General features: G+C 40.0%; 1 protein-coding gene and 1 long non-coding RNA gene across 18 annotated transcripts in view; both read left to right on the top strand.

Moving 5' to 3' along the window:
• The first annotated feature begins 371 nt into the window (after positions 1–371).
• TNRC6B (trinucleotide repeat containing adaptor 6B) overlaps positions 372–26,048 on the top strand; it is a 94,365-nt gene continuing 68,688 nt past the window's right edge. For all 17 annotated transcript variants that reach the window (XM_040558909.1, XM_040558902.1, XM_040558893.1 and 14 more), the window contains exon 1: positions 372–6,649. In XM_040558909.1, coding sequence (XP_040414843.1) covers positions 6,645–6,649 — 5 coding nt within the window. In that variant the 5' untranslated portion in view covers positions 372–6,644. The remainder of the gene's footprint in view (positions 6,650–26,048) is intronic.
• Positions 12,777–22,780, top strand: LOC121071015. Its single transcript, XR_005820337.1, has 2 exons — positions 12,777–21,642; positions 22,536–22,780. It is a non-coding gene; the product is annotated as an uncharacterized LOC121071015 (long non-coding RNA).

Below are 26,048 nucleotides of genomic sequence, written 5' to 3'. Positions count from 1 at the left end.
ATTTAGGGAAGATGTTCAGCCCACTTTATTATTCTTTTTATTTTCTTTAACATACCGTATTATGGTTCCTTTAATGAGAACAAAGGCAAGTGGGTTGGTGCCAGCTCCAACCAAGATGCCAGAAATTCCTTTGCTCAGAGGTTTCCGGGCCAGTGACTGAACTCCCCACACTAAAATTAAAGAAAAGTTAGAACAATTTGCAGAGAGGTACTGGTCCATGTCACCATAGATAAATAATAGTTATACACAAAAAGCTAAGTGCAGAATAGTTTCCTTTTAGGTGCAGAGGAAAAGAAAGGGGGGGGGGGGGGGATTGAATAAGACCATCACTTTCAGACTATCTTGCTTCTCTTTCATGAGACCTCGCATAAATATTTGTGAGTAATCTGCTTTACATGGAGAGACTAAACCAAAGTGAATAGGATATATTGAATTTCAGTAGAGGCGGGTCTGAAGGTTCCATACAAGGAAGGGGGTCTTGTTGCGGTAGGGTTTATAGACACGAAAGATAAGTTTTTTTTCCTTAAATATTCCAGTCTTAATGCTTGATGGTAGTTGTTTAAATTTGTTTAAAGCTTCTAGCCTTAAACAGTGGGGAGGGAAGGATTTAACCAATGAGGTTATTACTCCTTTTGAAATGCAGCGGAACAGCTATTGTTGACGGAAGGTCAGTTGAATCAATCCTCTGACTGGCATGGTAATTCACATGTCATAAACAACCATAAGAAAGCAACAGCTTGCTGTACATATGGGTGGAGTAATTTACTATTTCCATGCACGTGTGTTAATACTGGGGAAAAAAAAAGTATTGTCTTTTCACTGTCATAGATAGGATTGGATAAAACTGATAAACTTTTCATATTTCACGGATATCTTGACAGTTTGTAGGATTTTAAAAGCCAAAGATGGAAACCCATTAGAAAAGAATTATAGTCTCCGAAAGCGAGAAGCTTCTGAAATGGTAATACAGGAGCAGGTTAATGAAGTGATAAAACTGTAAGAATACTGATCTGCAGAAGTTCTCTTGCATATTGTTTTAGTACGGACTACTCTCATAATTTGCAGGGATATATGTATAAATGATTTCTGCAATTTTTAAAAAACTCATTCAGCGTTTAGAAGGGGACTTGACTGAACAGGAGAAGGTTTTGGAAGGCCGATTGTTTTGTTTCCTGCAGTTAAGTCTCATCCGATCGCTTTCTGTGTATATCTTTCCCAGTAAGTTTTCAGTGTCTTGTCCAGTTTTGTTCAAGTGAAGCATTAGAGTAGGAAATGACAGGCTACTTACGACTGCCAGTATGTTAAACATCAGGCTGCCTGGAAGAGAGAGCAAAATTAATTTTCCACTAAAAGAAGGGCTTCAGGACAAAACAAAATCTTTTCTGTTTACGACAGTGGATACCTAATCATCATATGTGCTTTGGGATTAGCTGCAGCGTATGCTATCTTCTGCCCAGGCTGGGAGGGTGCAAAACAATTATAGGAAGAGCTCTGCATGGGACTTGTGTACTGGCAGGGCCTTGGCATCAAAGGAGAGCTGGCTGTGCAGGATGCTGGGATTAGCGGGACAGAGTAGAGATTCGGTGGTGTGTGACAGAGATGCATAGGAAATGAGCTTTTAGTCCCATTGTTCGTGGAACAACTTTGTTACAAGGAAGATAGAAGGCTTTATCTTTCTCCACTTTGGAAAGGGCATTTGAGGAGATTGAAGAAGTGGAGGCATAGCGATGGATTATTTATAGGCCGCACAGCTAGGGAAAGTATTGTGGCAGATTGAGGAAAAAATTAGGTGGAAAAGTGGGTGTTCACTAAGTTCTGTGAATGAAGTTTTCCTTCCGAGTTATCTTTCTGTGAACGCTTCATCAATGTATAGATTCAAAACTTTGTCTTGGCCTTAAACGCATAAATAGTTCTTAAATTTGATGTGCTATGAACTGTTCGGGTCTCACACTCTTTTCATCCCTGGCAAGATACGAGAACTGAGTTCTACTGAGTCTCCAGACCACTGTCACAACATAAACTCTGAATACTAATGGTGTATATATACTCCGTTCCTAAAATGTGTTGATAAGTGCCTTTGCAAAAGCGGTTGTAACCTTTTCAGAATTTGTGCAAACTTTTCCTGTGTCAGTCGCTTTTCGTCATGGTGTTTTTCTCTGTAGAAAGAATTTACATTATACTTTGGCTACTATAGTTTAAAAAAAATAAATCCTGCTAACTCTCTTTTCACAGTTCTGCAGCATCAGATGTCTCACTGCTCACTAAAGGGGGGGAAGGGGAGATAATATAGTTTTCCTTAGGAATGAGAATTTTGTCCTTGAAGAATGCTCTGACACTTCAAAGTCTGAACTCCTACAGAGGGGAGGCTATCTCTCTTGAACAATGGCTTAATGTGCAGTTGCTTTGAAGACTTCAAAAAGAAAAAAAAAGTTGATAGTTGATACAGCCAGATTTAGCTATCGCCTTCACTTTTCAGAAGTGGTAGGCATTCAGCATCTCTGTTTGAAGAAAACAACTTAAACGTTTTAACTGTCCCTTATCTAGACCTGAGCAACTAGGAACTTGACACAGGCATCTACCAAGTCGAGGAAGCAAGATGCTTTGCAACCCAGATTTTAACCTAACGTTTGTAATTGTTCTCTTGAAATTAATAATTTTTAGAGCACACAAGGAATAGTTAAGACTCATAATTCTGTTCCATAATTTAAGTGTTTCTCTGCTGTTTATTATTAGACATCATGCAACTATATGCATGCATGTCCCCACCCTAGGATTTATGTTTTTAACTTCATCTCAGGAAGGACAAACTCTGTTAACGTGATGTGGTAAACTAGCTGGAGTTTGTGTTCGCTAGGATGGTAATCCAGGTCATTTGGTCCACTGGTGACTGGTTGGGGAGCTGGGGAGGAATCGGCCTCCAATCATCCTGACTCCATTACCCCACCAGCCTTCTGGGGTCGGTCTGTGGGAATCTAACCGACGGGATAGAGGAAATCTAACTGCAGTGGGATAGAGGACATGTAGGCTTCAGTTCACTTCAGGATTTGTCTTTTTGCCTCTGATACTCTAGGAAGCACATTTTTCACCAGCAAAAAAAAATGACAGTTGGTGAGAAGGCATCCGTACTATGAGAAACTTGTTAATATTTGAGGTTTCTGCGGAGGAATTATGTCCGGCGGAGCCAAGTTGACTTTTTCACTCCCATAGCATCAGCTATGAAGAACGTACTAGGGGAAAAAATAAGTGTTAAATTTGTTGCCACAGGTAATACGGGCATTGTAGAAGGCCCAATAGTGGAGGGCTGTAGGATGCTAGGGGCTCAGCCTTCAAAATAAGTACGATGGCATCAACCCATAGGACTTTTGAACCAAAACAAAATGCCAGCCCTGCAGACAGGGAGTTTTGCATAAGGACTGAATGAACCTGAGTCTTTTAAAATTGAGTAAAGATCTGCAGATGGGATGGAGCAGATCTCCTTTTTGACGTGACAGCTAGAAGGCGTATTTGATGTCATCATTCATCTACTGGACACTGCAGCATCCCTGTATATATACAGTTGAAGCCGAATTTATCAGTTCTGTATCGAAAGGATTGTCTCTAACTAGAACCAAAATGCCCCTTAATGTGAATTAGAAAAAATCCTTTCCCTCCTGCCTAAGTTGAGATGAGGACACAGAATCCATAACTCTAAGCGTTCAGTGTGCTTGTGTGCATGTCTGCTCAGGCTGGATGCTGTCCTCTTAGGAGCACTCTGAAGCATCGTTACAGTTTTTAAGGTGCTTTATGATCCTCAGATGGAAGGTGCTTAGAAATGAAGTGTTTATAATCAGATAAGTTAGTAGTACATAACAAGGATATAACCAATTAACACTAGCTGTTAACAGAGCTGTTAGCATCAGAAAGCTTAATGGTTAGGTTTTCAAGGGCAATTGCCCTCTGAAAAGGGATGTGTGGGTTTTGTATATGCTCTGTATTTTCATGCTCTATTCAGTTTTCTGAACCGCCATGCTGCTGCTTCTCCTTCCACAATTTTGGTTGGAGAAATGCTGCATTAAAAAAAAAACACAAAGTTATTTTTCTGTGCCATGGGTAGTCAAGACTTAACCAATATGCCAACAGGAACAGATATATGGTGAAGTATGTTTCAGTTGTTGGCTTGGTTGAATTTTTAATACTAAAATAACAATCCTGAAGTTGCTTCCAAATACTTTTTGGAGACAACATGTGGGTAATTTTCACCTCATCAGTGGAATCCACAATGCTTTCTGGAAGACAAGCTAATCAAGGTAAAACATAGGCCCACAGACAAACCTTTTTAACAGAATGGTTAATTAGTCAAGATGTTTTATCAGTGCTGCAGTTATTTAAGAATTGCCCATACTCTCTCTCTATTTTGTTTGTTGGTTATTTTCTTGGCCCCCCAAAACGCATTGTGCGTTTAAAAGTTTTGCTTGTTGAACAAGGGCAAGATGAAATTTTGCAGCAGTGATTTACACTTGATACACAGCAACTCAATTGAGTGCTTGTTGCTTAAAGACTTAACAGTATTGTCAACTCCTTGAATTGAAAGCTTCCAGGACTTCAGAATGGAGAGCTGGCAAGCCCTACTGAAGTTAAGAGGATTTATAAGTCTGAGTAAAACAATTTGGCTTTGAGGAGGGGAGTAAAATTATCTGTAGCTTTAGTGCATGCTCTCTCATACTCAGTGTGAACACACGCATAGGACACGCAGCTGCAACATTTGATGTAGTTGGTTTGGGTTTTATCTTTAGATACTTAGAGCAATTATGTTATTCTCTTCAGGTCTTGCTGCAAATGAGATTTCACCACACTTCTTAAATTGCAGTGTTTGGATTAGCTCTGCCACAGAGCTCTGCAGACTGTTAACGTCCAGCAGCCTGATTCTCTGCTCTGTTTTAGGCACAGCAGAGAATAAATAGACACAGGGAGGTTACAGCACAGGCTGTAGTCCTGCTGAAGAACTGCTCTTGTTGGGGGAATCCCTGATCTAGAGTTTCTGCACCTTGCCATGAAGGCAGCTGGTGCAAAACATGTCAAAAACTGAGCCATATTGGCCTTTTATAGGCCCCTGATGGTTTTTGAAACATGTTTAACCAGTGACTTTTGTAGTATGATAATACGTACTAATGATTTTTAGTCGAATTCATAAGAAGTGCAGCTTTCCCCAAAACTCATCCCTTTGTAGCGTTCCCCCTTTAGACTCTTTCAAGTTAGTTGTGATATATGCTGTCTTTTTTCATTGCTAATGTTGTTGTTGTTTTGTTTTAGGGGATGGGGGGGATGGCTTTCTAACTTTACCGAATTAAAGATTCCTGTATGTTGAGGGTCCGATACCAAGGTGAGCGTGCTGAGCTGCTGTCAGGTGTCTCTGGGCATGTTTCCATCGCACTGTGTCGATTCACGCATGTTGTACCAGATCGGCCAACTGGAGCAGGTCTCCCACAGCAGGGCCAGACCTGCTGCTTTGCCTACGTGACCTTGAATGTGCGGAGACAGCAATGTCTGCACACATCGTATGTTTGCAATGCACAGAGGTTCTTTGTTTCAGCTGTTGGAGAGTTTACCTGTGGAAGTTGGAGGTGTGGGGAGCTGGGGGTCAGCCTCTTCTCATAGATAACTAGTGATAGGACTAGAGGGAACGGCCTCAAGTTGCGCCAGGGGAGGTTCAGGTTGGAAATGAGGAGACATTTCTGCTCAGAAAGAGCAGTCAGGCACTGGGACGGGTTGCCCAGGGAGATGGTGGAGTCACCGTCCCTGGGGGTGTTCAAGGACAGGTTGGACGTGGTGCTTGGGGACATGGTTTAGTGGGTGACATTGGTGGTAGGGGGATGGTTGGGCCAGATAACCTTGGAGGTCTCTTCCAATTTTAATGAGTCTACGAAGTTGCGGGAAGCAGCTCGCGAGCGCCTGCCTGCTGGTTCAGTCGCAGCCTGGGACTCGACGCCTCAGGTTGGCGCGTGCAGGTCGCCTGGGCAGGCTGCAGTGGGGACCAGGCGAGGACTGAGGGCAGTGTTCAAATACACGTTCCTCCTGAGGTAAGGGACCCGCGTCCCAGGTGCGTTGCGGGAGCGCGTGGGGCGTCCCCATTCCGTCCCATACGTTCGTGATGAATTAGCACAAGTGGCTGCCGGGGTGTTAGCTGGCTTTGGGAAGAAGTAGAGCTGCTCTCCGTGTTGTAACGCCCAACCTCGTCACGCAGAGGGTAAAGCGCGGCGGAGCAGCCGAGCCGCTCTCCTCAGCGCCCCGCTGGCCCTTTAAGGCGGGGGGCGGGCCCGGCGGGCGTGATTGACAGGCGGCCGGCGCCACGTGACCGGGCCCCTATGTGAAGGTCACCAAGCGCCGCTTCCTTTAGAGAGAGCGAGAGGGAGAGCGAGGGAGGGAGCGGGAGAGCGAGCGAGGGAGGGAGCTCACGCCAAAATGGCCGACACAGCCTCTGCTGCTGCTGCTTTCTGAGCGCTGCAAGTCGGGGGGGGGGAATAAAACACACGCACGACAGAAAAAAAAAAAACAAAAACAAACAAAAAACAAACAACCCAGACGCGAAATTCAGCCCCGGATCTCTTTCCGTTTCCACTTCCACCTCGTATGCCTCAACTCGCTGGATTTAAGCACTGCTGCACTTTATGAGGTTAGTGGCGCGGTCCTCTTGTGGTGGCGTTCTGCTTGTTTTTACCCAGTCGGAGGGTTTGGGCAGCCCGAGCCGAGCCTTCTCCCCCGGGCTTCTGCAGAGGTCTCTTTTCCTAGCGCAAATACCTCGCCTGCTTCTACGCGTAGAGCACTTGGAGAGGGTTTTTAGGGCTTTTTAGCAAGACGTCTCCGTGGAAGCCTAGATTTTAAAGAGATTCGTAATTTAAAGCATTTAGGCAAATTGCAGCCGATCTTTCGCCTTTTTCTAAGCCGGCCAAGTACAAGATCGTACAGAAAATCTCGTTTTATTTAAATGGAGCCTCCGTGAAGACCGATTTCTTCCCCACACCACCCGAAGCTCTTAAATCTGCTGCAAAAATTTGCATAGGGAGCACCGGGTTTGCATTCTTTCTGCTGCCGGCTCCGGCGGGGGACAGATGGGGAAGTGTTCTCAGCAGGCCATCCTTCCGGGGGGGGGGGGGGGGGGGGGGGGGGGGGGGGGCGGGTGGTAAGGACGGGACACAAAAGCAACCAAACAAAAACCCCACGTCAAATACGGCGGCCGATGGTGCAAAATGTCACCGGCCGGGCTCCACGGAGCCGTGGGGCTGCCACTTCTCACCCCCCCCCCGCCCCGGCCTGGCCGGATCCGGTCGGTGCTGGCCCCGGGGGTCCTGCGGTGCCCGGAGCCCCCCCGAGGCTCGGCAACGTGCGGCAGGTAGGGAAGGAGGCACGCAGCCTGCTGGGGGCTTGTGGGCTCGGGCTCCCTTACAAAACAAGCATTCCTCTCGCCGGCGGCAAATGGAGGTGCAAATGGGTGTTTTCTCGCATTTTTTCCCCCACCCGACTCTGTTAGTAGTGATTTAACCCCGAGTTATTTTTGCATCTCCCTCCAGAACCAAGCAGAAAATTAAAGGGAAATAGGCGAAGCTTGCTGCGAGCAGGCCCCTCCCCCTGCATTGTAGGAGTGTGATGTAATGCTCCTTCTGTGGGGTTCAATGAAACAATTTCTCGGCGGTGCTCTACGGTATTCTTCATCTCTTCTTGGTAGGTCTCTGCTCTGCTGTTTTTCTCTCTCTGGATGTCGAAGCAGCAAATAATTGTGAAAATCGTCATACGAATCTACTTTCAGATTGCCGTGTACGTTTACCGTGGTTATGGTTAGCAGATCGACTTTAGAAATTTACAAGACAGGGTCATATTTTATATTTTTTTGTGGCTTTGCATCCACACAGTTAAATACAAATGGAGGAGACAGATGTGCTGAAGGTACATCTAGCAGTCCTTGTAGTCTCATAGCGTATATCACAGTTTCGTTTTCTTGGCTAGCAGGTATTTGAAGTAATTCTGCAGTATATCAAGTTTCTCTTGGAAATTAAAGGTAGCTTTTCTTCTAAATTAGAGAAAGCCAATTAAAAAGAACTCCACTCAAATTTTCGTCTTACAGTTCAGGTGTAATGGATTACCTAGTTCATGTATAAAATAACACGCTCTATTCCTTTTTAGGATTAACGAACTCATTGGAATCCACCCTCTTGCTCTATTAGCATGTATCTGTGTGGGAGGATATTATAAAAATGTTGTCTTTGACCTGATGCAGCCTGAGCCTGATGACTGAATCTCCTTTTGTTATTCAAAGCCTTTTCGAGCTTAACAGAGATTCTAACGTAGACAGAATACGTTGAATATACCTGTTGATCGGCAAACGTAATTAATTCAGTTTTCAAATACAGCATTATAGGTAGTAGGGTTCTTAGATTTGGTAATTGCTTGACCAAAACACCAGTTATGTAGTTCATGTGATGCTAGTTACAGCCTAGGGTGGTTGAACTGAGGAAGTAATGAAAATGTGAGTTTGGTTCTGGGTTGGCAATACGGTAGGACTTGGCCTTCTCAGACTCTACGCTTTGGAAAAGTAGTCGCCCTTCCTGTGTATTTTTTTGCCTTCATTCATTACTGTCTGTGTTGTATGCTGTCAAATCCCGTAAATACTAATATCCCGTATTCTACTTTGATAATATTCAAGTTATATTTTATAGTACCTGCAACTGTTCCAACTGTTCATAACTAGAAGCTGCCGTGTATGCTTTAAAAAAACACACCACACACGCACACAAAAATCACTGGAAGTAGTAGAAGTGATTCCGGTATGTAGTCCTAGTCCTTTTGAGTGGCTTCCTGAGACAGTACATCCTGAATAGGAAGGAACAATTCAAATTATCTCTCATATAAATATCTTTGACCTATCAAATGTTAGCACAGGGTGTGTTGAAGACTGCAGCCTGTAAAATGGTAGGATTTTAAGAGACCAGATTTAGGCAATTCTCTATACTGTTTGCATTTGGTACGTTCCTGCAGTACAAAGGGAACAAAAAGTGATTCAGGTCCGTTCTGAAGGACCTGACTCAAGAGTTGCAATTCCTACATCTGAATTTGAATCTTACAGCAGTGATGGGGAGGGAAGGAGCCTTTTTTCTTCATTCAGTTTACAGCGATGACAGCGGCTTTAGAAGCGTGTTTTTTTTTCCTGTTTGCGTTTCTATGACGATTGTTATTGGTATCTACAGGAATCAGAAAGTCCTTTTCCGAGGCAAACTATTCTAGTAGGTTGAAAACTACAGTGAAGTCTGTAGTCAGCAGAGCCCCTGGAGTTTTGTGCACTACATCTGAGAGTCTTGAGAAATAATTGACAAGAAAAGCCTTATTACCATTGAGCTTCAGTATACAGGAGCCTGGAGGGAAGGGAAAACGAGACGAAAAATTGGTATGCTTGGCTTTCAGCAGGTTTTTTAGCCTTTTTATCTCCTGTGGGGAAGGAGGGAAAAAAAAAGAAACTTCATAAGATCATACCCTCTGTGTTGGCTGGTTTCAGCTAAACTTAACCTTTGAGACTTTGGTCTCTTACTTATTACTAAATGACTTAGTAGAGAAAAAAAGCATCCAAATGTAGAAACTTAGGAAAATCCACTGTATGAGTTAGCATATTGTCAGAAGAGAATTTTATCAGTACCTTTTCCAGTTCCCCTGCAAAAAAAAGTGTCGTGGCTTGTACCTTGACGCAGGCCTCTTGCATTCTGGTCATCATGGAACTGCTTTCCTTTCGGTGCTGAGGATGAAAGGTGTTGACTTGGTATTGTCTTTGTTTCAGCTGGCAGTAGTTTTGTAGAGTTTAAGGGGTGTTTTGTTTTTGCTTTTTGCTTTGATTGATAGAGAAGAAACCTGCCTCCTTCTGAAGAGCTGGCTCAGTTTGCTGTTTTCCTATTTGAACAGCTCAAACTTTGAAGCAGGAAAATCAGACACGTAGGACGTTTGCCTCTAAAAAGCTGTGCTTTGGAGTTTTCTAGTGGGGGATCAGGTGTGAGTATCCGAGTTCTGCTTCTATAACCACAGAATCAGAGAATATCCTGAGTTAGGAGGGACCCACAAGGATCCTTGAGTCCGACTCTTGGGTCCACACAGGTCTGAGAGCACCGTCCAAACGCTTCGTGAACTCCAGCAGGCTCAGTACCATGACCACTTCCCTGGGAAGCCTGTTCCAGTGTAGCCTTCCTGAAAGTCTTGTGAAGGATGGTGTGTAACAGCAGGGCAAACGTGAGATGTCTTTCCACCTAGAAGAATGTTGCTGGAAGCTGGTTAGATCTTAAATGTCTAAACTTTAAACATTTGGCTATAATTATTGCAGCAGAATTAACTTGATAAACAGATGTAAACTTCAGTTTAGGTGAATATGAAGATTTATTGATTCTCAAAGCAAGGCAAGTTCAGTATTTATTTCAAGAAAGAGCAGATTTAGTTGCTAATGTAACACTGGAATTTTTCAGGTATGACTACGTGTGTCATATTTCATATCTGTTTCAAACAAACTATCCAAAGTTAGGTGTCAAGAGAATGCTTTTTGGCCATTTCAACATCAAGGGCAAACATGGAAATACAGTGGAGATGAAAAATAATATATACCGAAAGTATTTCCATTTTGTTTCGGTGGTGGTGCCATAATTGTTTTGAAGGACACAAGAGAAATGGCGCCTTTCTCTCTGTGGTGAATTACATCTCCAGAGCTGTACATCTAGCGCTTTTCACTGCCTAAATTCTTTCTCCATTATGCATATGCTGCTAACTCGAGTTTATTTTTTGTAGAGACAGAGCATACATATTTTGGAGCAGCAGGCATATATGTAAACCCAGTTATTTTTTTATATGTGGTGCCACCCACACACTTCTGATATGAGTTCCTAAAGCTTTATGGGTAACTGTCAATTTAAGGGATATTTTTCTGTCTGTTTGTGTAGCACATGCTAGGGTTATAGTTCAGGGCTAAAATTCTCTGATGCTGCTATAATTATGTACTTACAATTGTAATTATTTCTGAAAAGTAATATCTAAGAACAGGTTAAGTGATATTTGGAAATAACAGTATGGGCAAAATTAAAGACAAACTTTGATTTTTCTTTCAAAATGTTTTGAGTTCCAGAACTACGTTTAATTAGCTAGTTTAGCCATGTGGGAAAACATAAAACAGTAAATGAACCTTGGAGTTATTTCAGGTACCCAGGAGAAGAAGCATTAATAAAACAGGTGATACTTAAAGGCCAAACAGATCAAAAATAAAGAGTTAAGCATAGCACGGAAAAATGTATGCCGATATCCCTGGAGAGAAAATATGGAGGGGAGTCTTGTTGAAGACAGCAGGTAACAAGCATGATAGCTGAGTACTGTTTCTTTCTGTGCTACGACTTGTGTCTGAATTTAATTAAATGGGCATTTGTATGTTAGGCAAAGAAAATGATCTTATAGTACTTAGATACCAATAGGTGTAAAAAAAAAGTCATTAAAATACAAAACGTGTATTGATTGAAATTTATGTTAAATTGGATTTAGTGCTGAAATCTAGGTTTGGAACGTACTACAAGGACAAAACCAAAAGAAAGTATCAAGATACAGCCCTATTTTATTGTCTGCCATCAGGAGAGTGACACTCTTTTTAGGATGGTACTTTCGCAAGACCTTAACTTGAGAGCATTTTGAACAGTAGTGGAGGTCAATAAATTTTGAGTTTCTTCAAGTAAGACAAGTAAACCATAATAGAAGAAGGTAGTCTAGCAAATGCAAAAAAGCGGAAGTTTTATTATTTTTCATAGGTACATAAATGCCCTGAGAATGAATAAGCAACTGTAAATTGTGCCAGAAAACAACTATTTTGACACTGAGCTCCATCATAGTTGGATGGGCTTTGAACAGGATAGTTACTTCAGCAACTAAGAAGCAGAAAGGCATGAATATTTTTAATTGAAAGTGGCCATTCTTTAAATTCCTTAAGAGTACACAAAGCTTCATCATGCATGCTTTAATTATGAAATAAGTGAAGGTTATGTTCTTAGTAAGCCCAGAGTTGGGACTTCATAAAGTAACGATACGTGTATAGCAGCTGAATCGGAAAACCAAACTGAACGTGAGCAGAACATTGTCTTCATTTATGAATTGGAGAAGTATTTTTTTAAACAGAACAATGGAAGAATCGCTTCTAGCATTCTCACTATTTTTTCTTTAAGCACAGCATTTGTTAGCCCAGAACAATCATAAACTACTGTCGGTCTGGAACTTCATAGTGGCTGTTTGCCACAATCTCCATGTATATGAACATATGCATGACTTCAGCTGCAGTGAGACTGCTGGAATTTAGTTGTTTAAGTATGTACACACAGTAGCCTTCACAGATACTGATTTTTGGGGGGCTAATTGACCTATATAAAGCCAGGAAAGGTTGCATATGTATTCTGTTAATGCTACTTAAGCATTAATTGAAGTTCAGCTCAGTTGTCCCATTTTACATGTGCTCTGTGGCAAATACACACAGATGTGTTGTCATCATAATTCAGGCTGTATTTGAGAACTTGATTATGCCTGAGCCATCCTTTTCTCCAGGCTGCAGTGTCCTATGTCACTTAAAACTTTCTTAAAATACGTCTTCTGTGATTCCTCCGCTTTTTTTTCTGGCTTAAATTCTACTGTGAGTAGTAAAAGACATTGCAATTGAACATTAGAATTCAAGTGTAGCCGTGTTAGTGTTCTTGTTGAAACTCTTTAATTAGCATTTGTATTTTTTAATTGTATATAATTCCACTTGCACAATCGTACTAGATTGGAGGTCCAATTTAAAACACGACTGATTCTGAATTGATACTCTAGACGTACTTGTCTGCAAAACAGCTTTCTTTGGCAAGAGGAAGAACTAGTACTGAGAACTTCATCAATGAAAGTGAGACTGATGTCACTTTGCCAGCTAAATATACAGTGTGACTGTGATCAGTCTTCTGCTGGGCAGTTCAGAGGAATAATAATTGATGTAATCATGCCATACAGGTGAATTTTGGTATTTTAATGTGTGGAAATTCTAACCTGGTTACCTGTGCTGGATTCTTTCCAGGCTATTCTGCCTCTTAATGGAAAGAGTTTGAGGTCAGTGAAAATGGAAACGGATACTTCTATAGGCAGAAGGAACCAAAACTTAGCTAACCTCCTTTCCTAACTTGCGTATATGTTTTTTTGCTTCAAGAACTGGTCATCCTGTGAAGCAGAGAATAGTCATTATATGGTTTGATCTCCATATGAATTTTTAAAAACTAATTCATTGGTGTTTTAGTTAAGGCTATTTAAATAAACGCTTCCTTGCCTTTACTTGGGTACCGTTAGTGTTATTACCCAACTGCCTCATTCAAAAGAGCTTTTATGGTAAATGTTAAAAATTTTGAACTGGTTAAGAACACACACTGTAAGGAAATAGAGAATATCCTGTTTAGGTTATACATGTCATATCTAGTTCTTTTTTTCTTTGTGGGTATGATCACAAGTTCACGTGCAGTGGTTGGAATCTAAACATTGACCAAGCTCAAATTGTTTGTAAGAATAGTTGGTTAACCTGATGTAAAACCCCAAAAGCTTTTTTTAAAACTACTGTAAAAGAAGTCTCCAGCTGGTGCTTCAGAAGTCAGCTAGCGCAATATTAATGGTAATTGTAAATTAAATATATTTGTGTTACAAAGTCAGATACATTTTTCATTCCTATTCAGGTACTGTTCAGATTATCTCAGTTTGATACATCTCAACCAGACCAAACAATGCAGAGAGAGAATGTGAATAAGGCATTAGTGTTATTTTTTTTGTTTGTTTTTGTGTTGTTTTTTGTTTTTACCTGTGTCATGTAATCCTATTCAGAGCAGATCTCGATTACCCCGGCAACAGTGCTTGCTAACCAGTATAGTAGCCTCGCTGCTGTATTCACAATTGCTTCATCTGATGGAAATACACCGATGGTAGTGTGTAGGGAGGAGCTGAAACAAAATCTCACCTGGGTAAGGATCTAATCTCCGTAATAGTTGTTTATACATACTTTTTCATGATGTTATTTCTCTAATTTTCCAGGGTTTAATCTGCAAATATCTTTTGGAAACCTTTACGTTATAGCAGAAAAATAGTAAATGACCTGGAATGGGAGAATTGTAAGTCCCGTATGCAGGTAATACTCTACAGATTGAACCAGTTTAGTCCTTGTGCACACACTATCTGAATTTGCATTCATCCTCCTCCTCTTTGCATGGGAGCAATTGTGGAACAGTTGTATCTGATGCGGTTCTTGTTGACTGTTTTTATCCCAAAATAACACAGTATTCTGAATTAATTTATGCTGCTGTGGAGTTAATTGGGAGACAGTTATGCTTTAAATTTACCATTTTCCACAAATAAGTTCTGTGTCCTGATACAGAAAAACTGTAGGAAGTGTGTTCTTACCAGATTTTAGGTAAAACAAGATGCAAAAGGAGATAGTAGGTGGAGGATAAACTAAACCCTGTGATTTAAACTAAAGGCTAAGACTCGCGTTGGCAGCTTAATGTACCGTAAGACTGAGATGCATCGTTCTTAGTCTCTCCATGGTGAGGCCATGAATAGCTGAGCTGGCTAGCTTTTGGAAAGTCAGCCTGTCTTGACAAGGTTTTGGGGACGAGTTCTCTTCTAGGGCGTGGATTTAAAAGCAGTGTATACTGTTTTAAAGGTGATCAGTTGTATTTGCGTGAATGGTTCACTGGAGTTCAGGAGAAGCTGAGGCTAGCTGGTGTCGGTCTCCGTGGCATTCTGCTTCATCAGATAATGTGAACTGAAACTTGTACGGCAGACATGCAGGTATTGTGAGCTTAAGTTTCTGCAACTTCCCGTGATCTATTTTAAAGAAAGATCATCTTTTAAATCATAGTTTAATTGGTGCTAGGTAGTTCGGTTAAGCTTAAATCCTTTTTCTACTGCACATTCCCAGGCCGCTTTGTATGTTGTTAAAGTAATACTCTAAAATATTAGTCGTCGTAATTGCTTGAGCTGAAGCATTGCATGCTGTGTACATTTAATATAAGCTCTTAAAAAAACAGATTTCATCACTGGCTCTGTAGGTTAATAAGAACAAGGTCATAGGTTGTTCTGCATTGTAAGTTGATCTGCTTTTATGGCAGTTAACTTGATTTCATTTTCTCCTGCTTTTTTGTTCTTAACAAATTTTGAAATGATTACTTTATAATGACTTTACCGTTCTACTATTTTTTTGATATTTGTGTAGGTGTATCGTGTCTGTCTGTACATACGTGTGGTATATGTAGTGTTTGTGTATGTTGGCAGTTAATGCTTTTAAAGCCTGCTGGCATGCGGAGACTTCCTAGTGGGCCTTACCAAACTGAAGCCATAGTGAGAAATTCTCTCAAAGTTGATTGATTCATGTTTGAATGTTCACAAACAAAGCAAATGCCATTCTGTAAGGTAAGCATACCGATGGCAGAGGAGCAGCAGAGAAATCTAGAGGCTCTCTGAAGGCCACACAGCAAGTCAGTGGTAGAGCCAGACTTGAACTCGGAAGTTCCTGGCTTGTGGCCTGGGGCTCAAGCCAGTTGTGCACAGCTGTATTGAATTGTGAATAGAAATAATGCTCTTTTTCCTAATGCTTTAGGGGAACACAGCTGATTTAACTAAAATCATAATGTGGGTAAAAAGATAGAATAGTATACTTCACCCTTCTTAAAATTTCAAATGCTAAAAGTTCTGTTTCATGTTGTAGGTTACCACGGGTACCAAGGAGTATGGTTAATGTAACTGGGTCATAAATGATAACAAATCATAGTGCAGGCTCTTGAGGCCAGACTAAGGACTTCTGCTGAGGGTACAGGAATTCAGGGCTTAAAAGCTGCTCTGCATACTACCTTGAGAAATTTTAACATTAAAAACAAAAGAAAACCTGAAAAGTAGATGATTTGCTTTGATGTTTTAAAGTAGAAGTGAAAATGTAGTTCAGAGACAGTCTTTCTGAGGTATTCATTAAATTCACATTCTATATTTAACACTCAAAGTTTTTAATGAGGTTTTAAATATTGTTATCCTTCAATGAAGTATGAAAGGCTTTCATGTGAAACTTAAAGAAAAAGAGAGAACCTCTGTAGGTTCACTGACTGATCCTTCCTTCCTAGAGTAAAAACTTAGCTTTGAGTGGCTTTTATTGAACATAGAGACAGTTTGAGGTGTTTCCTTGAGGTGGGGGATTTTGATCTAAAACATTCTTATAAAATGAACGCCACCACTACAGTTTGTTTTTCTGTACCATTAAAAATCTTGGCAAGGATTAGCAAATCCATTTTGACAGTTAAAGGGACTTTTATTTTCCATGCAGTGTTTTGTTAGTTCTAAGCTGCAGAGGCAAAATAGAACTTTTTTTTTCCTCAGGTGCATTCTATGGGTACACTCCATTTCTTGCAAACTGTGGCCCTACGCAAACGCATAATAAGGATGTTTTCCTAAATTACTAACATGGCGCTTAGCTGAGGAAACAAAACCAAAGCAACCATCCAAGCAAACAAAAAATCAAAAAACAACCTGTTGGCACCCCCTCTTCAGTGTTTTACCTGGATATAAGGTGGTTTTTGTGTGTGCAAAATAACAAAAATGTTAAATAGTTCTAAAAAGAAATCCAGGTACTGCAAGCTTAAAAGTATTTGATGCTCGTGAGGGCTGAAGCTCGAGCCCTCTATGTTTTTTTCCCCTTCCCCCTAGCAGCACAGTGTGACTGTATCTGACCATTCAGACAGAACTGTTACTGGCTGCTGGTGCACATATAGGCTACATCTAAAACTTTTCATGGGTGATTTCAAAAATTACTGTAAGTAATTAGTATTAGCGGTCTACCTCGTCTTTCTAACTTGCTCTCCTCTTTCATGCACCTTGCTAACCGAGCCAGATAGAAATGCTTGCTGCGCTGGTTTGCTTTTCAGTTTCAGCTGTTTGAGCATTTACAAGTCCCTATTCCCTTGGGCTGTGGCTTCAGAAGACATTTAAACTGGATGTCTGTCAGGTTCGTTGCCCAAGCCTGGGCAGTGTTTGAAATCGACATTGTTGTGGCAGTTCTTTCTTTATTCACCCTATTACAACTGGTAATATGGTGTAATTAAACTATAGTTCTTCCCAGTAGGTCTCCCAGAAGTACCGTAACTGTATACTGCTGAGTATTACCCGAAACTGTGTTACGGACTAGATCCTTGTGACGGCGACAGACGCAGCTGAGCCTGCTTCATTCTGAGCTGTCTGGACCCTGATTTAAACTGGTAGACATAATTTCAGTGGCAGATTCAAATTCTCCTTCCTTTTTTTAAAAAAAGAACACATTAGCAAGAGCAAGCTTATCAGAGGCGTTTTTAACTAAGCATGTTGTTTCCGGTGGTGCCCAGTGAATTTTCTTATACTCTCAATAAAGAGCATTTGAACAAGTTAGTGCTTATTCATACACTTTCCCACTTCACTCAGCCACATACAAATTGCACACTGACAGCAGTAAGTCCAACTGGCACTTCCAGAATAGCAGATACGGTCTTGATTAAAGCAGAAGATCCTTCACCTGGAATTGGAAATTTCAAATGTTTATGCAAGGAAATTGCCTGTCACTTTTACTATAAGGTCAGCCTATCCCTTTTGCTAAGTAGCGTAGTCTGTTTTCTCAATGCAGTGGCTTTGTACAAAGTTAGAAGCTTTGCACTGGCAGTGTGCGTGGAAGCATCCATAAGCTGACAAATTAGATTTGAGGTTCTAGTGTTTAAAGGGCTTTTCCCTTCAGCAGGAAATAGTCTCCCACACCAGCTTATGCATTTTAACCTTCAACTTTATATAGCAGCGAAGAGTTGACCTGTCTTTATGCAGAGCCGCCTTTCTTAAAGAGGATAGAGAGATGGTTTAACTTAATAGGTTAGAAGTGCAGTTTTTGTGGAACTGTGAATATCTTATGTTCCTGTCATGTATCTTACAATGTTTTGCCCTAGTTTCTAAAAAAGCCTTAAACTCTTCTGTTCCACATTTTAACAAAATTAATCAGTGGTAAAAGACATAGCTATTAATTAAAGATGGGAGGAGTCTTCAGATTTGCTGTCAGCAGAGGTAGAAATTATTTTGTAGCTGCAAACATGCAGAAGTGTTCTGTGAACATGTACGCTGAATGCCTTAAATGGTTTTGATCTAGCTGTCTTCCCTTGTTAGCACTGATGTTCAAAAGAGTGCATGGTTTTTAACTGCTCCGAAGTAAAAACATTGTTATTGAACATTAGAAAGGCCTTTTTTAAACTAGAAATAAGATTCTTATCTTACATAATGCAGCAAGGTAAAAATTAACCCAAAGGAAGTAAATGCTACTTGGGTTGAGAATTTAAGAAGGCAAATCAGCTTAATCTTAGACCGCTAGAAATGTCTTAAATAGTAAATATTATTTATATCACTATATTTTTCTGCCTCAGTGATTGTGAGTTTACATTTTTATTGCACGTATATCATAAATGGTGGTGTTCTGTACGTTCTGTCTTGTAGGTGGCAGTTCAGTGGCTTCCTCCTCACCTTAGATTATTTTTTGGATTACCTCGTCTTTTACAATTTGCTTCCCTTTTCTGTATCAGAAAAAAGAGTGGTGCGTGCCTGGGAGACAAACCGTAGCCAGGTTGTATAGGGATTGCAAGTTCCTGTCATGGAATTCTTGTGTGTTGAAACAACTTTCTGATCTGAGCTTTCATGTTGTCAATGATTGTAAGCTCTCTGGAATGCAAGTATTGCAGATCCGACTTAGCTTACAAGATACGATTCTTCTTTGATAGTAATGTATAGTTAATTTAAAAATATTTCCTCTTGAAGAGGGAAATTTGAAGAGCCATTGGATTTTCAAGTGAAAAGTGCATCTAGTCCTCAGGTTGGGTTTTTACTAATTCTGAAAATTTCTAAGTTATTTTAAACCACTGCATTAGAAAGCAACAGATTTAAATGGGGTTGAATTTAGAAATGGATCTGGTAACATATCTGTGAATGACTTAAGCAGCAACATCATTTAAGCAGTAAATTATCATTCATGGAAAGAGATCCAGGGAATGATAGTCCGCAGTCAAGATTTCAAAAAGCTTGTCCTCCGCACTCAGTACAAATAGTAGCAATTCTCAGGTGAGTGACTGCTAAGATTGGACAGACATTGACTTCGCAGAAATAACAGCGTGGCTAAAAGAAATTCTTTCCTTGGTGGGAGACTGCCCTTAGTTTAAAGAAATGCCTGAGGATATGGCGAATGCTTTTCACTTAAACTTTGTACAGTCTTTGCTTAAGAAATAAGGAAATGATTGTTTACTCAGCAATTAATAAGAGTTTCATGTCTAGACTAGGTGGTTTAATCTGTGCTTTATTTCCAGAAGGCATGAAATCAGGGTAACTTTTTAAAACTGCAGCTCAGGAATGGTGTACAGTATCAAGACTATAAAAACAGATGATCAAAAACAGAGTATTGAACATAAGAGAACATGTATGTTCTCTGCCTATTCGTGTATTATTTTATAGAGTTTCTTTCATTTCTACCTCATAACTGTTGTGGCTAGTTAATTTTCAATGCCTGTGTTAAACGGGTGTGATTGTATGGCCTGCAGAAAGCTGTTTTCCACGTTTTGCCGCTCCTTTTGTATGAGGAAGAAACACATTTTTGCAAGTTATCACTTAAGGGGTCTCAGTTTTCTGGTCATTTGTACAGGTTACAGGTAAGAAGTACTACCGAGTATTTCTGACAGTCTTGTTGCATGGATTCCAGTAACTTGATTTTATTTTTTTATTTTTAAGCAAAAACCAATTGAGTAGACAGCAGTATTTCTAGTGTTAACCATGGTGCTGTCCCTTTAAAAAAAAAAAAAAAAAGACCAAGGATAAGTTGAAATGTATTTATACAGTTGCAGTTTTCTGTGACCTTAAAAAGCTCTTGACTTCTAATATCCTTTCTGATAATGCTCCCTATGGGGAATGCCCAGCTGTCTGTATCCTTCCGAACGTAGCTTGCAATAAAGAAGTTCAAAATCTTTAAATCTTACTTTTTAAAAACTAAAGATTGTTTTTCAGTACTATGGCAGTAATGCAACCATTCCCTAAAAACATACGGAGAAATTAGGAATTAAAAGGTTGAGATATTGCAAACTTGGCAACAGGGAGGTGCTTTTGCACTTCTGTTCAAGCATTATGTGATAATACATTGTACTTCTAGACAAGTGAGTTGTTTTCATTGCTATATGTAGATTGATTTTTTTTTTTAATTAGCCCTATGAAGTGATTTTTTAAGTCACTTTGTGAGGAGTAAAATATGTGTTTTCCTAGAAGATTCTGAAAACAATTTTCCGTGATAATCAGTGGCATCATAATATGTAGACCTGCGACCTCGTGCTTAGAAGCTTAGTGTTGGCCTTTAGAACTAATTGTTCATTAAGAATTTGGTCTTTGTGAGGAAGGAAGGCTACTATTACGTGGCTAATGTCAGATGGACTCTTCATCTTTATCAAGCATTCTACAATTATTTGTTCTTTAAAAAAAAAAAGCAATTTTAGGTCTTAAATTTAGGAAAGCGTATGGCAGCGCAACTTTTACTTGCTATTGTGTGACGCTTGTCCTCGTTTTCCCAGTGTTTGTAGACACTGCATGCCTTGGTGAGGGTATTTGGTTCTCTTTTGTTGTTTTGAAATGTTAGACGATCATTTTCTTGCAATGCCAGATTAAAACAATCACATCTTTCTTACATCCTCAAAACTAGTATGATTATATGAGAAGACAAGTTCGAAGAAGCTTTGAATTTTTTGGCTGCTTAAGTAATTTCACGTGGAAGGATTATTAGTTTCCTGTAGTTGAAAACAAGTCATGTCTTGCATTTGTGCCACGCTGGTGTTTTTGTGTTCTTCCTGTTTCCTACACACAGTTTCTTTAGAATTGTCTAGTTTTCGTTCTGTGAGCCAATGAATAATTTCAGTTTACATCTTAATGAGTCGTATGAGTCATGATGTGAAATAATGAGTTGTGATATTTTGAATAATAATTTATCAATGCCACTTTTGAATGGAAAGTGACTAATGAAAAGAGTGGCCAGCTGGTTGCAGTAAGAAGGGTGAGAAGCACGCATCTGGCAAACAAATGCTTCTGTACCAGGCTTTGTAAAAATCCACATGCTTCATGCATTCCAGGGTTCCCTACAAGTTGAACAGTGTTTTTCTGTGCCCCATTTAAATCTTGCTGCTTTAAAAGTAGATAGCAAGTCTAGCATATCTCCTGATTACAAGCACTGCGCTAAAGCCCACTTTTTCTTATTGATTGAAAGCACGTCAGTTCTCATAGTTTAAAAAAAAAAAAAGACAAAAACCATGCTCTTCGTTTATTAACTTGTATTTTATGACCATAGTTCTGTTTTTATTCAATGCATCTCATGTTTTGGCCTTCAGAATGTCCATAGCAATGCACCAAGGAGAGCACTTACTGCACTTACGATTTACCTCATTTCTTGAGCAGCCTCTCATCCTTAGTGAGGCTTTAATGAGACCTGATTCTTGCTTGTCTTAGCTGCAGGTGCAAGCTGCAGAAAAGAGGACACGGTGCATTAACAAAATTGCTCACTTCCGTGCCACCTATACCTCTTGCAGATTTCATGCCGTGGTATGAATGGTTTTGTGCATTTGTTTCTAAAAGCTGGTTAAGGGAGACAGCTGGTTAATTTCATTTATCAAGGTGGCTTTCATCAGCTTTTAAATCTTCAGGTACAAACAAAAGAAGGGAGGGAGGAAGTTTGTTAGTTTGTATATTCTGAAGCGTGTATCTTAAAATGCATACCAAAATTGTGTCTAACAGGACAGTCTGCTTTAATTATACACTTAAAGTGGCAAATGAATTTAAGCTTTTTTGTTGCGAAACACCTAGCTTAAAATTTAGCAAAGTTGTTTCACTGGATTTTAGTTTTTCATCAGCTGTTATTAACTTATAAGCAACAAATCCTGAATGCTAGCCTTATAAAATAGTTTTCTTAATGATACAATATTTACTGTACTCTCTAGTACTGGCATGCTAAGACCTGACTTGGTTGTTATATTCTAAAGTCAAATCTTGATGACATTAGGTACAACCATTATTTGTAAGAATACAGTTCTCATTCCTTCTTCCATGTACATATGGTCCTCCTTGACCTTTGGAGTGTCTCTTAAAAGTGTGAGAATATGCTGCAACACAACTACACGTTTTGCATGGGAAATCCTTTATAAATAATACTAGACGAAATGTATGGGTCAGCAGCTTTGTGTACACAACAGAAGTCTAATGCAAACTAGTTAAACGCATTGAAAAAATGTTCTTGACTGATCGTAAGAACCAAAATGTTAACTTGAAAATACTGGATGGTGATGAAAGGATCATGTATCTGTGCCTTTCCAGACTTGGAGAGTTACATGATGACTTTGTCTGTAGTAGATGTGTTTGTCCGGAGAGCAGTTGCTACCCATTTTCTCTCACAACTTCTATGGCTACAGACTAAAAGGTTGCTCCCTCTTTGGTTCCAGGTGCATTTGGACACATCTCAGCAGAGTTTGATCTTGAGCTTAGCCGTACTTCTAAGCAAGAGTTGATCAGGATCTTCAAGATATTTTTCATTAAGTTTGTGTTACCAGTTTAACTTGGGAAAACTCAGCAACCTTTGAGCTGTTGTTTTGTTTGTTGTTTGTTAGAAAGTGGCAGTGGGCTGAAACATGAATTACACAGTTTTTTCATTTAATTTCTTTAAAAACACTAGCAACTGACCTACTTTACAGACCTTGATAGAAAAGGGGAATTTTGTATAGTTCACATCACAGTTGGAGTATTAATTGTGTCCCTGCTTCTAATGAAGTGTTTCTTAATATCAAGAGCTGTTTATTATCCATACTGCTGACTTGTCCTATGACTTTGAACGTAGGTTATTTATTCTTTGCTTGGGTTTACTCATGTGCAGAATTAAGTTTTACATACTTCTTAGTGTTGTTGCAATGCTTAATTAATATTTATAAAGACCTTTGACATCCTGCGATGAAAGGAACTGTGTAAGTGTTCAGTAGTGGTATTATTTTATTAGTGAAAATACAGGAGGAGTCAGGAGGATACCAGTTTTTAATTCGGAGTGAGCAATGGAGTCATGCTGTAACCCTGAGCAGGTCATGCAGCCTCTTGTTTTGTTACATATCCTGGGAAAGCTCTGTGTCGTTGCAGCATGTGGTATTAAATGTCATCCTTCCCCCACATCAGTTCTAAATGGGGAAAAAAAAAAAGTGGTGTACAACTTCCTGAGCTCTAAACATAATTGATATTTTGTAAGGAAATGCATCATTAAAAGTGGCAGGGGGGTGAGAAGGTAGTGTGTTTAACAGCTGATTTCAGAGTTAGTACGAGAACTTGAATTGGAACATGTTTTATCTAGTTATAGACCGGGCTGAATTTTTACTGTAACTGAACTTGAATGAGGTCTGTATACACTGAGCTTAACTGAAAGTTCACTCTGAAGTAAGCATATATAATCTTTATTGCATTCTAAGAACTCACTAATCCATGGTATTGAGCTGGTAAATGAGTTCTTACTTCAGACTGAATATAGCCTGTATTTGAGTTTTGTGATTGCCAAGATTGATAATTAGCTCTTATGGCATCTAGTATTTGGCTATTACGAAACAATAAACATATCAATCTCTTGGGTGTTTTTTTCCTCCATCTGACAGAGGAAGGTTATGATTACAGATTGTCATAAAACTGCAAGATACCTCTGAACTTTTTGAAAAAGTATACAGCTGTTTAAGATATTGCCAGCTAACCAACCATTTGTCCAATTACAAGGCACGGTATCATCAGATGAAATTACTTGCCAAGTAATTGCATGCAAATACAGGGTTTCAGTTTAATTTTTCTTCCATACAAGACGCTACATCTGTATTTTACTCATTGCACAAAACACGTAAATACAGTTTTAAACATAGGGCTTCAAAACTATTTTGTAGAGTGCTTTCCAAGGAACCAACTCAGCTAGTGAAGTTTAAGATATAGCTGAAGGCCTCTGCACAAAGCAGCATTTGCATTGTGGTGGATTGAGAATGAATGCACCTGGGTCTTTGTCCCGCTGCATTGCAGCCTGGCTGTTCAGCCGGTTCTGGGGGCTTATTGCTTACCTTTAGTCCTGATTCAGCTCTCTGCTCAGGTGGTGTAAGGATGGAGAGGAGTAGGAAATAACGTGGCTCTCCATTCGAGATAAACAATGGCTTGTGGTTGTCAGGCAATTGGGGAAGGGGGGTTGTCTTGGGTGTCTTCATATAACCTTAATTATAAGTCTTAATTTATGGTCGTGCTTACTAGTTATGGAGTATCAAGAACTTACTTCCAAGCTCCTGCTGAATACATTGAGCATACACAGATTGATTGGTTCGAAGAGATGGTAATTTGACAAGACTTACACAGCATTACCCAGACATGCCAAATATGTTACTTACTTTCCCTTCTGCCTTTGATTTAGATTTCCTGATATGGATCATGGCAGTCCTGAAACTTCGTAAACTGAGTATTTGCAGGAAGAGGATGAATGAATTTTCTTACCTGTTAAAAATAAATATTGCCTCAGGCAACAATTGGAATAGAAAATGTAAACCTTAAATACCTTTGCCAAAAAAATCTGAGCAAGTTGTGTGTTTTTTTTTATTGGTGGTGTTTTTTTTAATATCAGAAGTTCAAACAACTTTAACTTGCTGGTTCTTCCAGCTTGACCTACAACAGAAGAATAATAACTTTGTGCAGAAAACCTTGTTCTTAACTTCCCACTGATAAAATTAAATACATTCTTGCTTTAGTATTTTGATGTAGTATAATTAAAATAATGACTTACAGTTTGATAAATGCTATTTTCATTACTATAGTGCCCTGGAGCACTGCATATGCAAAATAGTATCATATTACACAGAACTGGAGGTATGTAATGTACTTGTCAAGCTGTTACTTAACTTGATTAAGTTATTTTCATTTTTTAGAGCAAGTAAATTTAGAGCATTTCTTTGGAAACTGAATAAAAGTAAACAATTAGATCTCTTAAAACAATGACCTTTATAATTCTGACACCATGAGAGTACCCTTAAAAACATCCTCAGGCAGGTGGACTACTGAGCACCCCATCACTCAAAATATGCTGCTTGTATAGGGCATGCTTCTGTTTTTTAGTAAATTAACTATCATTAAATAGGAACTTCTTCACACATAGCTATGCTTTAACTTTCTTAATCCCTCCTGAAGCATCATATCACAAAAGTCAAGAAGACCTCCAGTATTCTAAACTATAGTAAAAGCCTTTTTTTTCCATTTTTTTTTTCGAGCAATAAGGTGGGAATATCTAATGTTTTCTTTATTTCCACCTTTTCCCAAAATTCTGTCCTTTATCTCAGTTTAGATCTGCACCAGCCTGGCCTTACACTTTCTGAGAAACATAACTATAAAAATGTCTGTTACAGTCTAAGAAACATGAGTTTTACATCCCATGTGGTGGGATGGCTCCTATGACTGAGTGTCGCAATGGAAGCATGGGGGCTCTTAGGAACAACAGGCTGGGACACGAGGAGGGGCTCTTGCCCTCTATGTCCATGACCAGCTGCAGTGCACGGAGCTCTGCCTGGAGATGGATGAGCCAACAGAGAGTTCATGGGTTAGGATTAAAGAGAAGACGGCAAGTTACATTATAGTGGGGGTCTGCTACAGGCCTTCTGATCAGGAAGACCAAGCAGATGAGGTCCCTTACAGACAGAGAGGAGCAGCCGCATGTCCACAAGCCCTGGTCCTCCTAGGGAACTTCAGCCATCCTGGTGTCTGTTGGAGGGACGACACAGGAGGTTCCTGGAATGCATTGATGGTAACCGCCTTCTCCCAGCGACAGAGGAGGTTAAAGGTAGCCTTGGCTGCAGTGACCATGAAATGGTGGAGTTCAAGATCATGAGGGCAGCAAGGAGGGCATGCAGCAAGCTCACAACCCTGGACTTCCAGAGAGCAAGGATCTGCTGGGTAAACTACTGTGGCAC

This window comes from Cygnus olor, chromosome 1 (assembly GCF_009769625.2).
Source record: "Cygnus olor isolate bCygOlo1 chromosome 1, bCygOlo1.pri.v2, whole genome shotgun sequence".
Lineage (NCBI taxonomy): Eukaryota > Metazoa > Chordata > Aves > Anseriformes > Anatidae > Cygnus > Cygnus olor.
This window is presented reverse-complemented; position numbering and strand designations above follow the sequence as displayed.